This window comes from Onychostoma macrolepis, chromosome 16 (assembly GCF_012432095.1).
Source record: "Onychostoma macrolepis isolate SWU-2019 chromosome 16, ASM1243209v1, whole genome shotgun sequence".
NCBI lineage: Eukaryota > Metazoa > Chordata > Actinopteri > Cypriniformes > Cyprinidae > Onychostoma > Onychostoma macrolepis.
In genome coordinates, this window is record NC_081170.1 from 9,139,820 (window position 1) to 9,156,277 (window position 16,458).

The 16,458-nt window shown below is 37.4% G+C and overlaps 1 protein-coding gene across 4 annotated transcripts in view; it reads left to right on the forward strand.

The window, feature by feature from the left end:
• rbms3 (RNA binding motif, single stranded interacting protein) overlaps nucleotides 1-16,458 on the forward strand; it is a 164,750-nt gene that overhangs the window by 47,593 nt on the left and 100,699 nt on the right. For all 4 annotated transcript variants that reach the window (XM_058745715.1, XM_058745713.1, XM_058745711.1 and 1 more), the window contains 2 exons: nucleotides 2,405-2,562; nucleotides 15,698-15,756. In XM_058745715.1, coding sequence (XP_058601698.1) covers nucleotides 2,405-2,562; nucleotides 15,698-15,756 — 217 coding nt within the window. The remainder of the gene's footprint in view (nucleotides 1-2,404; nucleotides 2,563-15,697; nucleotides 15,757-16,458) is intronic.

The window sequence follows — 16,458 nt, forward strand, 5'->3', positions numbered from 1 at the left end:
TTGTTTTGGGCAAAATAACATTTTAAGTTACTTCTGCATTACTTTTGACGAAGTATATATATTTCTATTTATTTATATAATTCATTCATGTAATCATATTTATCTGCAACAAAAAAGGACGTTTTTTTTTTGGATCGCAATAAGGGTAACAGCATCAAAACTGAACAAATAAATGCATGTTAAATACAAATAAACACTGGAATGTTCATTTATTAAGGTTACTGCGCTGCGACTCAAATCAGTGAATCATTATTTGAATCGGTTCACTTAGATAAACAATCCAATCGATTCATCGAATTGATCCAACGAATCGATTAAAGTCTGATAATGAATCAGACTTTATATCGCTACATACGAGACATATGAAATTTATTTACTAGAACAAATTCTCGAATTAAATGAAAGAGTGGAATGTTCAAGGCGAACTGATTTACTAGAACGATTCTGACTTTCCATATGGTTTGAGGTGGGGGGATGGTCAGGGTGCGTTTTACAACGATTCACTAGAATGACTTTCCAGGCCTAGCTTACACATACACAACCTTTTAGGAGTGTGTGTTTGTTCAGTCTTTGGACTCGTAGCGTTTGGTTACTACAAGTTGGAAAAAGAAGCTTGTTACTGGAAACGCTACAACACCTGAAGAACTGTCATGCGAAGGAAAATGAAGTTAAGTAGTGGCACTACTTTTAGTTACCTACTAACAACATTGCTGGCATGTATGTAGTTGTTAATGCAATGTGTTTAGGCCCCAACCTTCTCATATTCATATAAAATCCCCTACTTTTTCATTCGGAACATGAGGTTTATATTTCCCTCTATGCACATGCGCACAGTGTGTTTTAATGGCAGTTCTTCGTCTTCTATTCCCTGTCTGTGTGTTGTATTCCTGAGAATTCAATGGGTTCATTCATAACTGTAGCCTGAGGGACAGGGGTGTGTGAATTATATGAATGCAGAATCTATTCTAGCCGCGATAGGCCCGTCTGTCTGTCTGTCTGTCTGTCTTAACGTCTCTCTGGAGGAAATTGCAGGCTGTGGGGAAGTGCAGGTAATAGATTAATGCCAGGGGAGACTTGCCAGTGTACAGCACAACTGACAGCCAATGATTATCGCAAACACAGAGAAAGCGCGGGCCAGACACACACACACAGTCCATTACATAGACATCACTAGGAAAGCACACACACACACACACACATAAATAATAGCTCTCATGCCACAGTCTAACTGTCACAGTGATGTTTCTATATCTGACTGCCGTGTCTGTCAGAAAATATTGAACGCTCAGTGTGTATGCGGTTCTAAAGCCTCAGTGAATCTTAGTTAGGGTAGAAGCCGTATTTAAACTGACGTGAATTAAAACAAACTGTGAGGGATATAAGTAGAATCAGTTGTAAAGTACCTTGCTGACGATGATTCAGCCGGCAAAGTTTTGAAAATACTCCAATATACATCCAAACTGGAGGAGTCGAAGCTGTAAGTGTACTGCGCGTCCACTGGACCAAAAACAGCTGTGAGCACAAGGCCAGATTTCAGTAGTGATGTGCGGAATGACACTGAAATATCGATACTCTTGTTGTATGGATAGTATCAGTCCCCAAATAAACATCGATCCTAATACAGGCTATTATGCTACTTATATTACTTTTATATTATATTAATATGTAAAAATTACATTAAAAATTAAGTCACGGACAGCGCATGTTCAAGAAGAGAGCAGAGTTTACTAGAGCTTGAAGGAGTTATTTTACTTAACTAAATAATGACCAAAGACAATTTATTATAGACTAATCTGTTTTTGTGATGTTATAACTGACAATTCAGAAACCAGGACCGGAACTCTATACTTTTTAAAATTTGTGCAAAAACATGGAATGGAGTAAGATCATTTGCATCTTGGGCTTGTTAACGTTTCAATTATTACCTGTCTTTATGGAAAATAAAATTAAGGATGGAAAATTTACTTAAAATGGGCTATTACTGAATAGTAAGGTACATTTTATTCATGGCATTAGTACTGCTAATTGTCTTTTATAATATTGCTACAATATTACTAAATGCACTTATGTGGTTGGAAACCAAATTAAAAGTCCAGTTCATTTTAGATAAGGTGTTAGAAATTACGATTGTACAATCTATTGAATAGACTGTAGATCTCTCCCTCACAGCCTTGTTTTATATTAAATATGGTGTCGACTCTCACTAAGGTTCATTGACTCATAAACTCTTCACCTAAAGGCATGTGTTTAAGCTCACAGTGGCCAGAGATGCCCATTGGAGATTAATTTTTGTTATCTTCTTTCTAAGTCATGAGATCTTGCTGTTTCAAAGTGCATATTACAGTAATCTAATATAAATCATATCAATTTTTAATAACAACTTATGCCTTTCTCTGTCTTGCAGCAGTCATATGCCCCGCCCCCTCCTCCCATGGCTCCGCCCAGCCCCAGCACCAATAGCAGCAGCCACAGTGCAGCGGAGCAGCTCAGTAAAACCAACCTGTACATCCGGGGCCTTCCGCCTGGCACCACCGACCAGGACCTCATCAAACTCTGCCAACCGTAAGTATCTTTTCCCAGATGTCCCCTATCTGTCACTGCCTGTTATCCTCTGTCTGTCAGGATTGTCGTTCTATACACCTACACGAGCAGTCACTCTATACCTATTTATAGTTGCAAAGACACAGGTACCCACATACAAGAACTCATGCAATCATGCAAATGCACACACAGAAGGTCAGGGAAACTAAAAAAGTCACCGTGCTTGGTTACAGAGAAGAATATGGCCCATAAATGGCGATGTCAAGTCAGCATCATTAGAGTGTGGGGAGGTCATTATGAAACACTGTATAAGAACCAGGGGGCAGCTTGCATAATCTTCTTCTCTGATGACTCATGCAGATGTAAATCCTGTGTGGGGGCTTTCTGCCTTAAAACCTAAGACATTTACTCCAGCGCCATGACCTTCTGTGAATTTTTCTGAATTTCCTAATTTCCCCCATACATAGTTGACCATGAAAATATGGACATGGGGTCAGCAGTTTCTAAGCAACGTTTAAACCAAGGACTGCTTTGTCTTATGTACCCTACGCAGATGACTGCTATTACCGGGCTGCAGCTGGTTGCAAGAATTCATTGTAATTGTTTTTTAGTTTAGTTTTTTTTTTTTGGAGAGAGGGAAGAGGCAAGAAAAGAAACATTATTTTCATTTTTTTTTAAAAACTGAAATGCATGCCACTTATAATGCTCCAAATGTTAACATGTCAAAACTCAGGGGGTAGAATGATGAAACCTCAAGCCACAGCCTCCCACAACATCTCTCAATCTCTCTCAGGGTCTCAGGCTACCATGGTCCAGGTTAGCCCAAGGCCTGAAACGGGATTGGAATAAAAAATTCATGATTATAAAAGTTTTATTAGCTGCGGCTGCCGTGCCAAATGGGCAGTAACATTTTGGAAAGGTCAAAGGGGTTCGCCTTGGGGCTCACTTCCGGAGCTCAGCAGAAAAAAGAGTGTCCACAAACACACTTTGCATTTTTTTTTACATAACACCACAGTGATTTAGATGCCTTGCATGCATATCTGGCACCCTAGTGTCGCGATCTAAAGCTTACAGCTGCGTGCATGCATACGCACACATTTTGTGCACATGCACACACAGTTAGTGACCCTTTTCCGTCCTCCAGTGGCTCTGCTGCAGTGGCGGGAAGGGCAGTGAAAAGTGCTTCTGTCAGGCTGACATTTCGGAGATCTTCTTGTGTGATTCCCCGCGGAAGATTGGCAGGGTTTTGAGGCTGAAGGTACAATGGGGTTAGACTCTAAAGGAGAAAATGTGGCCTCAGCAGAATCTCAAACCTCAGCCATGAAAATGAGCCCTTCTAGTTTTCAGCTTGCCGTACTCACAGTTTTTTAATTAGATTAGCTGATAATTGAGGAATGGCACGTTGTCAAGATGCAGATGCAGAATATTTGCGACTTAAAACAAGCATCTTAACGTCTCAGTTATGTTGCATTAGAAGAGGTAAAAAGGTCAGATTGGAGGAGTGTTGCATTTACTGAGGCAAAAAAAATATAGAATATGAATTATTAATGAAGGCCTTAGGTGAACACGTCGTCATCATGTTCATGTGCTTTCATTATGCATCTGCAATTGTGTGTCTGTGTGTGTGTGTGTGTGTATGTATGTATGTATGTATGTATGTATGTATGTATGTGTGTTGGTGGAAACCAGAGGGCGGAGAGTCATGTCTGTGAGCCAGTTCATTACTTTTCCTTTCCATGATTCGATATCATGGAGTATTAACCCTCAGGACACAGCATTTTACAATACCATTTAAAATAATTGCATTTCAGAGCCCCTCATTATGCCTCTGATTGTAATCTAATGCTACAGAGAGAAAGTGAATACAATCCAACTCAATTCTGCTCACACTTGGAGCAAGGTTTTAAGGGATGAATTAGGAATTTCATTCCAGCTAAGTTCTGTATGTTTTTTGCCAATTTCTCTCTTAGTATATGTGCACCGTTAAACGTTTTTATTGACCTCCATGAAAACGAAACCTATGCACAAAGAAATGTGCTGTACATACCCTAACTGTTATGTTTTACCTATTAATATCTTGTTTTATCTACAAATAGGTGGTAGGAGGTATTTATAGGAGGTATAATAGGTAGTGCAGTATTTCACAGATTTTCCCACATCAGTAAATAAAATGCAAAAAAAAAAAAACCCTGCAGAGTAAAATTCCTTGAGGAGAAATAAAAAATGCAGACGAATGAAACATAGAGTTATGGTAAAAAATGAATGTGGATAGCTTTTCTATTTTTTATTTAATTTCATTTTTATCTTGCCTTTTATTTAATGAGAAATGTTTTGGTTCATGTTGAAAACTTTTGACTTTTGATTCTGAATTTGAAACCCTAGAAGAGACAGATGCAAGATTACTAAAATGGCTTTTTTTCAAGAGCAAAATCTAGGGAGCAGGAGATTTCATTTGCTTTCCATTTAATCTCATTTCTGTCTAGGAGAAACAACTGAGATATAAAATTGATCTCATTTGTGTTTTTCTTTCCTGTGTGTGTGTATATGTGAGTAAGTTCAGAAAGTTATTATATTGCTTCCAGTGGTTTCTTGGCATTCAGCGGTTCTCATTTTCCTGGTTTTATTCTATACTCCTCTCCTATATATATATATAAATTTGCTTATATATTTTATATTCACTGAAAAGCATCCAAGGCTTGCTGCCCAAAAATGGCACCCCCTCCCTTGTTCTTTGTCTCTCAGCCTGATTGACTAACTGAGGCAGTGGAGGAATTGCCCTTGTGTACAGGGCTGCCATATCCAGGGGGGCCTCTGGGGTAGGATCTCATTTTCAGTCGGCAGAACCCCCCCTGGGCTCGAATAACTCAGACATCCAGAGCATGCAAACCATTTCTGAGCCAGTGACAAGGCTAGTAACAGGTCATGGTTTTTATTTCAAAGTGTTGCTTTCTTACAGTACATTTGTCGTCTTATTTTTCTACACTTATGATTTATGTCTCCTTCTCCCCGCTGTAGAAATGTCTAATCACAGGGAGAAAATCAGGCTAGTATTTCTAATGATTTGAAGACTGATTCATAATTCATATTTTTTAACTCGCGTTTTATTCATGTCGCTGCTGTAGTGCAAAAGAGGGTACGGTTCAGAAAGCATTCAGAGAGTGTGCCGGAATCAACTCTGTATCCAGTACGCTCTCAAAAGTAAATGTTTCTCCTGGGACTTTTATCCAGTTTCACCAAAACAATAATTTAAATCTATAGTATTTACTATCTTGGTATAGTCTGTTCTTTACTGAATGCTATCATATGCTTCATACTTCAAAAAAATCTAATAGTGTGATTATTGTGATTGTACACTACTGTTCAGTAGTGGTCGATAATTCTCTTATGGTCACCAAGGCTGCATTTATTTGATCAAACATACAGCAAAAACTGTAAAATTGTGAAATATTTTAACAATTTAGAAGAAAACAGTATTTAAATATATTTTAAAATGTAATTTGTGACCCTGGACGACAAAACCAGTCTTAAGTGTCAATTTTTCAAAATTTTTCAACTATTTGAAAATCTGGAATCTGAGGTTGCAAAAAAATCTAAATATTGAGAAAATCGCCTTTAAAGTTGTCCAAATAAAGTTCTTAGCAATGCATATTACTAATCAAAAATTAAGTTTTGATACATTTACGGTAAGAAATTTACAAAATATCTTCGTGGAACATTTACTTAATATCCTAATGATTTTTGGCATAAAAGAAAGATCGACAATTTTGACCCATACAGTGTATTTTTGGCTATTGCTACAAATATACCCCAGCGACTTAAGACTGGTTTTGTGGTCCAGGGTCACATTTGTTCCTGTGATGCAAAGTTGAATTTTCAGCAGCCATTACTCTAATCTTAAATTTCATATGATACATTATTAATATAATTGTTTGAATTTTAAGGATTTTTTTGCTTACTTTTGTAATATTAATATAGTGTCTGGTCATCACTTGATGGCCAATGTGTGTCCTGAAGAAAAAATGTATTGAAGTTAGACCCACTTCAATGGTTTAATGGTGCAGGAGAAAATCTCTATAGTGACTTTTCCCTTATGAGATTCCGCTGCAATATCTGTGGTTATTTCTCACTGCTGTTATTTTTTAAACCTAAAAGCAGCAACATGTCTCCAGCATTCAGACCTAACCTGAGGTCAGATGAGTGGCCGACTCCTCTTGAAGCTCAACTGCCCTGGGTATGTTCAGAAGAGCGTATGAGGGCCAAAAAGCCGCTAGCCATCAACAGTCGTCTTGAAGTCTTTGTAAACTCAATCTCTTTGTCTCGCTCAGTATCACACAGCTCTTGTCAATATGTGTGAGGTGGGAGAGGAAGAGGAAGTGGGAAGCCTAGTCAAAAAGTGCCTAAACACTCGGGATAAAGGTCTTTTAGACTGGATTCGACTGTTTTATTGATATCAGCTCTGTCTAGTGCCTCCCCGACTTCTAAGGCAGCAAGAAGGTGTCAGTCATCTTTTTCAAATTCTGCTTAACAGTTCAAACCACAGACACACTTGCCAATCCCTTCTACCAAGGACAAAAAAAGCAATGCAAGCCTCGTCCTGTAAGCACGGCTCCTGTTACGTTTTGGACACACAGACCTAGATTTACTATAAATAATAAATAAAGTGCACTAATAATGTAAGGTACCCGACAAAAGGATACTAATTTGCTAGTACAATCTACAGATTGCGTGTGTGTCTGTAGGCATATTCCAGGTGATTTAACTAACATTAACTGCGCACATCCACATTTGCAAATAAGTTGGTCACACCTGTATTTAAAGAAGAGTTTTGCATTTGGTAACTTCACCAAATGTTAGTCATGTTGCTCTCTCTTGGCTCTCACTGAATAATAGGACACCTATGGCGTCCTCTGCAAGACAAAGAGAAAATTCACTTGTTTAAGTGTTAGTCTAATGCTACATTTTTAGTTGCTGTGCAAGGTGTCTCCTGTTCATACTTGATTTGGATTTCAGGGGATGACAAAATTGTTAAGTTAACAACAAAAGATGTGACTCAGACAGCCCTGCAGAATATTTTATTTTATTTTATTTTTCAGACCGTTTAAGCAAAATGTAGAAATTGTACCATTTGCCACTGCATTTCCCCCCTAAATATTCATTGTAAACACATCATTTATTTAATATATCATTTAAGTATGTGATATAATCACACATTATGAAAAAAATGTTTGTAAATTTAAGTTAATGTTAATTTAAAAATAAAAAAAAAACTGTTAATTGGTTAAGAGTAAATTCCCTTACTATATACAGTATAATGGAAAGTCTAATAGATCTAATGGGACATTTTACTGTTAAATGTATAGATTTTGGAAGTAAAACAGTCTTCTTATAATTTACAGTGAAAAAGTGTAAACATTCCCACTATTATTAATATAATTATGTTTCTATGTAATTATAACTATACTTATGTAACTATCTATATAATTATATTTCTCCTGTTTTTGATATGTTCTGTTTCCTTAAACTAGTTTCATGCAGTTCTTTATTTCAACACATTTACAGGTAAATCCTAGTATTTTAAATTTGCGATTAATCATGATTAATCACAGTCCACGACTGTGATTAACGCGATTACATTTTTAATCGATTGACAGCACTAGTATATATATATATATATATATATATATATATATATATATATATATATATATATATATATATATATACAGTGCCGTGAAAAGGTTTTTGCCCCTTTCCTGTTTTTTTTTTATTTTCTGCATATTTGTCACACTTAAAAGATTCAGATCATCAAACAAATTTCAATATTACACAAAGATAATGCAAGTAAATACTAAATGCAGTTTTAAATGATGATTTCATTTATTAAGGGAAAAAAGCTGTCCAAACCTGCCTGTCCCTACGTGAAAAAGGAATTGCCCCCTCCTGTTAAATCATGAAAGAACTGTGATTAAACACATTTCAGAAAGCTGAGTTAAATTTCACTAGCCAAACCCAGGCTTGATTACTGCCAGACCTGTTGAATCAAGAAATCACTTAAATAGAACCTTTCTGACAAAGTGAAGCATGCTTAAAGAGCAGCACATCAGGCCGCAATCGAAAGAAATTCAAGAACAGACGAGAAACAAAATGGTTGACATGTTCTAAGGCTTTGGGACTCCAGCGAACCATGGTCAGAACCATTATCCACAAATGGAGAAAACTTGGAACAGTGGTGAACCTTCCCAGGAGTGGCTGGCCAAACAAAATTACTTCAAGAGCGCTATGACGACTCATCCAGGAGGTCATAAAAGAACCCAGAACAACATCTAAAGAACTGCATGCCTCACTTGCCTCAATTAACGTCAGTGTTCATGATTCAACAATAAGAAAGAGACTGGGCAAAAACAGCATCCACGGGAGAGTTCCAAGGCAAAAGCCACTGCTGACCAAAAAGAACACAAAGGCTCGTCTCACATTTGCCAAAAAAATATCTTGATTATCCTCAAGACTTTTGGGCAAATATTTTGTGGACTGATGAGACAAAAGTTGAAGTTTTTGGAAGGTGTGTGTCCCGTTGCATCTGGCGTAAAACCAACACAGCATTTCATAAAAAGAACATCATACAACAGTCAAACATGGTGGTGGTAGTGTGATGGTCTGGGGCTGCTTCGCAGCTTCAGGACCTGGATGACTTGCCATAATTGATGGAACCATGAATTCTGCATTATATCAGAAAATCCTGAAGGAGAATGTCCGGCCGTCAGTTTGTGACCTCAAGCTCAAGCACACTTGGGTTATGCAGCAGGACAATGATCTCAAACACACCAGCAAGTCCACCTCTGAATGGCTCAAGAAAAACAAAATTAAGGTTTTGGAGTGGCCAAGTCAAAGTCCAGACTTAAATCCGATTGAGGTGCTGTGGCATAACCTTAAACAGTCCATTCATGCTCGAAAAAACCTTCAATGTGGCTGAATTAAAACAATTCTGCAAAGAAGAGTGGGCAAAAATTCCTCCACAGCGATGTGAAAGACTCATTGCCAGTTATCGCAAACGCTTGAAAGCAGTTGTTGCTGCCAGTTATTAGATTTAGGGGGCAATTACTTTTTCACGTAGTGCCAGGCAGGTTTAAACTGCTTTTTTCCCTTAATAAATGATAATCATTATTTCAAAACTGCATTTGTATTTACTCGAGTTATCTTTGTGTAATATTAAAATGTATTTGATGATCTGAATCATTCAAGTGTGACAAATATGCAACAACAAAAAGGAAGGGGGCAAATACATTTTCACTCCACTGTATATATATATATATATATATATATATAACATTATATCAGATAATGAAATATACTGTTTTGTACTATAAAAACTTAATTTAACACCTGAAGTACTACTGTTATTATATATTAAATAGTAAAATGCTACTGTCTCGGCAACAACAGCTGCCGGTTTTTTGCTGTAAATTTCACTTTATGCGGTGAGCAGAAATACTGTATTATGAATACTTTTTGCTTGTATGTTGAGTCATGTCTCAGCTTAGACATTTTTTGTACTTTGTATCAAATTTTGCCAAGGCTTTATACATGCAAACATTCAGTAAATCGAAGCCATAGCGCTTTAGGAAAGCGAATCCTCCTTTTGCAAAGTCACAGGGCCTCTTTCTCAAATCCAGCGGTGCAAGCGAGCGTACAAACAAACATCAGATGCTTGTAACTCATGGCACAGAAGTGTCGAGTGGTGTGTCAGACGAGACAGCTGCATTGGTAGCCAATTAAGAGATCCTACACACCCACCTGGATAGAAGTTGAAAGAATGCTGGTTCACATCTCTCGGCACGAGACATCAAACGGTCCGGCATCCGTGGCTGCCGGCGCTCTGGGGAAAATAAAAACACAGATCAGAGTGTGTGACGGCCCTTTGAGAACTGTCATTAGCACTTCACACACTGCAGCTGAAAGCTTCGTACACATGACGCGTTGTCTTGACGGTGATCAAATCAGCTGGGATCTGCTCCCAGCTTGGGCTGTCACAGCACGTCGAGCCATGTCGCGATCTTTCAAAAGTGTGCGTGTGGATCTAGAAATATATTTATCTTCATTGAAAGTCGTTCTAGGCGTTTTGGTTAACCTCATGTGGTGTTTACAGTTTTTTGTGTTCATGTTGATTTGATTTTGTGTGCTTGTGGGTTGACTAAAGTGCTCAGAGGGTTCAGTGTGTGCTGTGTTGGAAAGGGTGGTGGCCTGTGTGTGTCATTTGTGGGCATCTCTTTTGGACCTGTTCTGCTCTGGTCAGTGTGGAGAGATGGTTCTTTCATCCAGATGACCGGAGTTAGAACATTGTGATCCCACGTTCTGGCTGAGCAGTGGTATTTGACAAGAGGTTTTGGTGTGTGTGGTATCAGCAGTCTAATTAAAGCTCTCCAAGTATCTGTTATTGTAAGGGCGTTGTTGCCTCCTTTCTTTCTTTGATTCTGTCTGTCACAGCCGACTTGCCTTCAAGTGATATTAATAGTTGTGAATTTCTTCAACAAGGTTTGAGGCATAGAAATATTTAGTATTTAACATAACTCCATAAATCTACTCTTATTGGCCCCTAAAGACTCCAGTAAATTGTTTATAATGGAGTTAAGTTTTTTTTTAATGTTTTTGAAAAATGTATTTAATCAAAAATACAATAAACACACATACACACACACACACACACATATATATATATATATCATCTGTGATGAAAGCTGATTTTTCAGCATCATTACTCTTGTCACATGATCCTTTAGATATGCTGATTTGGTGATCAAGAAACATTTCTTATTATTATCAATGTTGAAAACAGTTGTGCTGCATATATTTTTGTAGAAACCACAAAATATTTAATATTTTTGTAGAAACCACAAAATATGTCAAAAAATAAACCACAAAACATTTTATATATTTGTAAAAAACACAAAATATTTTATAAAACATGATATTTTAGGATTTGTTTTAAATAGAATGACTTACTGTCACTTTTGATCAATTTAATGCATCTTTGTTAAATAAATTATTATTAATTGTTATATACTTATATTTTAGATCATGCTTGATGTGTTAATTAAATGTTTTTTAAAGCCCATCTAAATGTAATGTATTTCCTTAACGGGATGTTTTGGGCACACTATATGTGACATAAGTGAAATAGCATATTTAAAATGTAGGATAGCAATTTATTGCACCATGAAGTCAAGTTAATATGAATTAGATTTGAATGATTTTTCATTTGCAGTTCTGTTTTGTTTGGAATCACTGGAACATAATTTAATATGCTATTTTTGTTCTTGTGTTTATAATATTGCTGTATATCATAATCATCATATATCATAGAGTAGATGGTTTACTAATATTGTAGCTTGCAACTTCTCTCACTGTAAACCATTTGGCTCTTTGGCTTGATGTTATTTAAGGTCGAATTCTTGGCACTCCAGCCATCCACGAGGGGAACTCCATGCTTGAGGTTCTGAAAGTTTTCAACTAGTAAACACACTTGAATCTTGTTCTTAATCAAAAGTCAGCATCCATAGAAACAGTTTTAAGTTGATCGGCAGTAACCCTGATACACAATCCTCAAAACAGTTCTATTGATATGCATTCCAGAAAAACATTCCTGCTTGTGTTTAATAAAAAACAAGGGTTCAGCACTTCATTAGTGTGACTTATAACACTTGAGATTTGCCAGCATGAATTTTACATATGTGCACGCTGTAATGAAATGCATGCAATGCTAATTAGTAAAGCTAATGTGTCTTTGGGTGCTGACGACATTAAGACCACATTAAAGAAAAAGTTCACCGCAAAATTAGATTTCCGTCATTATTTACTCACCCTCATTTTAAATCCATATGTGACCCTGGACCACAAAACCAGTCATAAGGGTCAAAACCAGTCATTTTAATTGAGAGCTGAATAAATAATCTTTCCATTGATGTATGGTTTGTTATGATAGGACAATATTTGGCCGAGTTACAACTATTTGAAAATCTGGAATCTGAGGGTGCAAAAAAAATCGAAATATTGAGAAAATCACCTTTAAATTTGTCCAAATGAAGTTCTTAGCAATGCATATTACTAATCAAAAATTAGGTTTTGATATATTTACGGTAGGAAATTTACTAAATATATTCACAGAGCACGATCTTTACTTAATATCCTTATGATTTTTGGCATAAAAAAAAATCTATAATTTTGACCCATACAATGTATTGTTGGCTATTGTTACAAATATACCCCAGCGACTTAAGACTGGTTTTGTGGTCCAGGGACACATATAACTATTACGAATGTTATTTATATTCTAGTAAAAATATGTAGTTATTGCATCAGAAATAAATGTGAGTGTTTGAAACGACATGAGGATGTATAAATGACAGAACTCATTATTTATGTCATTAGAGGTTCATTATAGAAGATTGTCAAAATGTCAAAAAAAAAATTACATTATTGAAGTACAATCAGTGTTCAAAACTGTTCTTACCCCAATCCATTTTCTAAATTAAACGACTTTGAAAGTTTTGTATTTCAGCCACAGGTGGTGATAGAGAGGCCAACATTCCATAATGAACCTTTAATCTGGGTAGAATAATGTCACATCCCAGCCCTGCGGCTCTCCATCAACTTAAAACTACCCTGAAGTTCATTGTGGAGTGTGAGCGTGATCAGGACCCTTTGCCAGATGTTCTCGCAGTGAGCTCCTCCACCTTTGGCTACAACGTTAGCTGTGTCATCCTGACAAATGATCCTAAAGAGCATTACGTTAACCAGAAAGTACGACGTCGGGGTCATTAAAGTTTTTGAGGTTTCAACAAAGACTTTCATTTTGTAACTTATAAATCACAACCACAGACTCTGTCTATTAAACATTACCCCACCTCGGTAGTTCGCAATGCTTCATTTATCAGCATCTAAACAAACAAAACAAGACAGGCACATGATTACAGGGACATTTCGCTCCCTGCACCCCCTTATTGGCTGCAAGAGAACTGTTTGTGAGGAAACCTTCCTGTTCATGAGTTTCGTGTTAGTGAGACATCCGTGTGCATGACCGCGGCATGGCACTGGCTTGCGGAAACGTTGCCAGTTATGTTGACTACATTCCTCCCTCAGCTCCACCCCCGACCCACTCACTCATCTGAGACGCCTGTGTTTGTCCAACCACTTGTTTTGCAAGATGAAATGGCAGCAAATCAAGAGTTCGAGTCAAATGGTTCTCATGTGTTTCCTTCACTTTGGTCCGCTACATGCTTTCTCCAACAGAGCTCCTCATTTTCATGTCTTCCACTCTCTGTTATGTGGTTGCTCTCGTCCCCCAGGCTTCTACTTTGTTTACTGACAAACCATATTGACGGAAGAAAAAAAAAATCTAACAAAACCAGTATTGTTTCTATAATGAGTCTCTGCGATCCCAGAGTTGTGATTATCCATTTTCGCAAAAAACATCCACCCACACTTACTCGCTGTGTGATGGTGTGAATTGCAGAAGACTTTGTTGATAAATTCACACGAAACCTTGTACGACGGTTGTTCTTTCAACCTCGCAGCATTCTACAGTGGCTTACGATATTTATTTGTATTTCTTCTATGAAGCTTTGCCGTTTGCGGGCTTATACGGGATATGAGATGAATTAGCTGCCATTTTCCAGACATCAGCAGTACAATGCCTCGATGGGACGCCGCTTCTCACAGTGACAGTAAAATGATCTTTCCCTTATTAAACGCCTCCATCCTTATAAAGGTGGGTAATATAGTCTCCCGCTTTTACCTGGAGGTGGGAGCCGCATTAAATATTAATTAAAAGTCACATCAGGAGCGCCACACTTATATCAGTCTTCCCAGTCTTCAGGCGGAGACAGAAGCGATAAGTAACTTTATTACCTCCATCGTGGATGGAAGGAAGGCGGTAGGGGAGGAATAAGGGAAAAGAGGGACTGCAGAGAGGAAAGAGATTCATCTGTTGTGCAGACGCTTTCGTGATTCTGCAATGAGACTGATTTCGCTATGTGAATAGGGGTTTTGTGGGGCAGAGACAGAAAAAAGAGAAAGATTATTAGAAGAATACAAGAGTACTCAGTGCTGTGAGTTGAGGTGAAAAAGTGAAAACGAGGGCGGGGATTTTTGTGGTGTAGATTGGGGCTCTGTGTTGCTTCCAGCGTTTAATTAAATCACTGGGGTTTGAGACTCACATCCTGCACCCAAAATCAACCTCCCCTTGTTTACGGTGTCCTGTTAAGGAAGGTATTGATGTATCGATAAACATCCCTTCGTCAAGGTTTTAATGAAGCTAAGCTAAATCTTTATTAAACGTACTCTTTGAGTTAGGTTCAAACTTTTTAATTAACTAAGTTCGGAGCAAACATTACACTTGGGTTTTTCTTCAAGTTTGGGCACTTGTATGTCCCAGGGGTTGACTTTTATTAAACTGATTTTAACTTCTTTCTTTTTCTTATATGAAAGTCACATTAAAACGTGCCATTTTTGGCTTTAAAATTTGTCATTTTTGATCTTTCATGTATAGATTTTTGTCCCAGTCCACAATGAAAATCTATTTAATAAATGCATGTTTTAAATCATCCATTTTTAAGTTTTTTTGTTTCTTGTTTGATAATCTTTTTAACTTGGATGTATGTCACAATGAAGAAAGGATTTGTAATTACGTCCATTTCATTGCAACTTTAAAGTACAGATATTACATTTTTACAGTATTACAGCTTTAAACAAAATTATTACAAAAAGTGTCAGCAAATATGAACACTGTTTATAATATTTTTAAATACATTTTTAAATGAATGTTAATAAATTAGTATTGTTGTGTTTAAATGAATAAATTTACAGTTATTTTGTCAAATTATGCAAAAAGTGTGAAAATATTATTCAATGGTGTGTATTTAGGATGCATAAAATGCTAACTGTGAAATTAGCATTAGTAAGATGTTATTCTATTTTATTACAATGTGTTAACATGTCATTTCCATCATGTTCATTTCCACCACATAATTTAATGAAACACAAAATGCATAAAAGGATGCATAAAATGCTAAGTCTGAGTTCCATGCAATAGATTGAAATGTACTTTATTTATCTAGCTTGCTTTCATTTGAGCTGATCCTGTTGTTCTCTTTGTCCTTCGCAGGTATGGAAAAATAGTGTCAACAAAGGCAATCCTGGACAAAAACACCAACCAGTGCAAAGGTGAGTACCGCAGTCAATATCGGCTTGCATTAAAAACACGCTCAGAGAGCATTCACTGTCTCACTTAAAATAATCAATAATCCTTGTAAAATGACAGCTTTTAAAAGACTCAGATTAGTCTGGAGATTGTCTGAATGATCTTTAGAGGAGGAAACGCGCTAGCGTGATTGTGGGTGAAGTCTTTACAACCGGATAAGAGGTTAGCGTGACTAACAGGGTTAGCCGCGGCGAGGAAAAGCACAGGGTTCCTCCTGTGTTGATTTGAAAAGTCCGGACCTAGTTGTGGTGGTTTAAAAATAGCCATAGGGGCGAGGGAAGCATCCGGGTGAAATTGATGATTTAGCAGACAACCTCTTTTCAGGAAACACTCAGCCAACGCTGTAAATAAACAGCCTGACTTCCTACACAATCTGCCAAACCGGGTCCCGCAGGTTTTTACTCCTGTTTCGTGTGTATGCATGTGTGCGTCTTTCTCTTTGTCATGCTTTCTCTCTGAGGGCACATCTAATATGTCCAAAAATGAGTATTAATGCCCACATGAGAGCAGGAGAGAGAGGGTGTTTTTGGGAAGCAGAGGAAATCACTCCAGGCTTTAGAGGACTTCCACTTCCTGGAGTTAACATCCCTCCTACTCTGCCAGGCTTCTCCACCCTGATGGGCTTCCAGCCAGGACTTATGGGAGCCAAGGATATCAGACAGGAA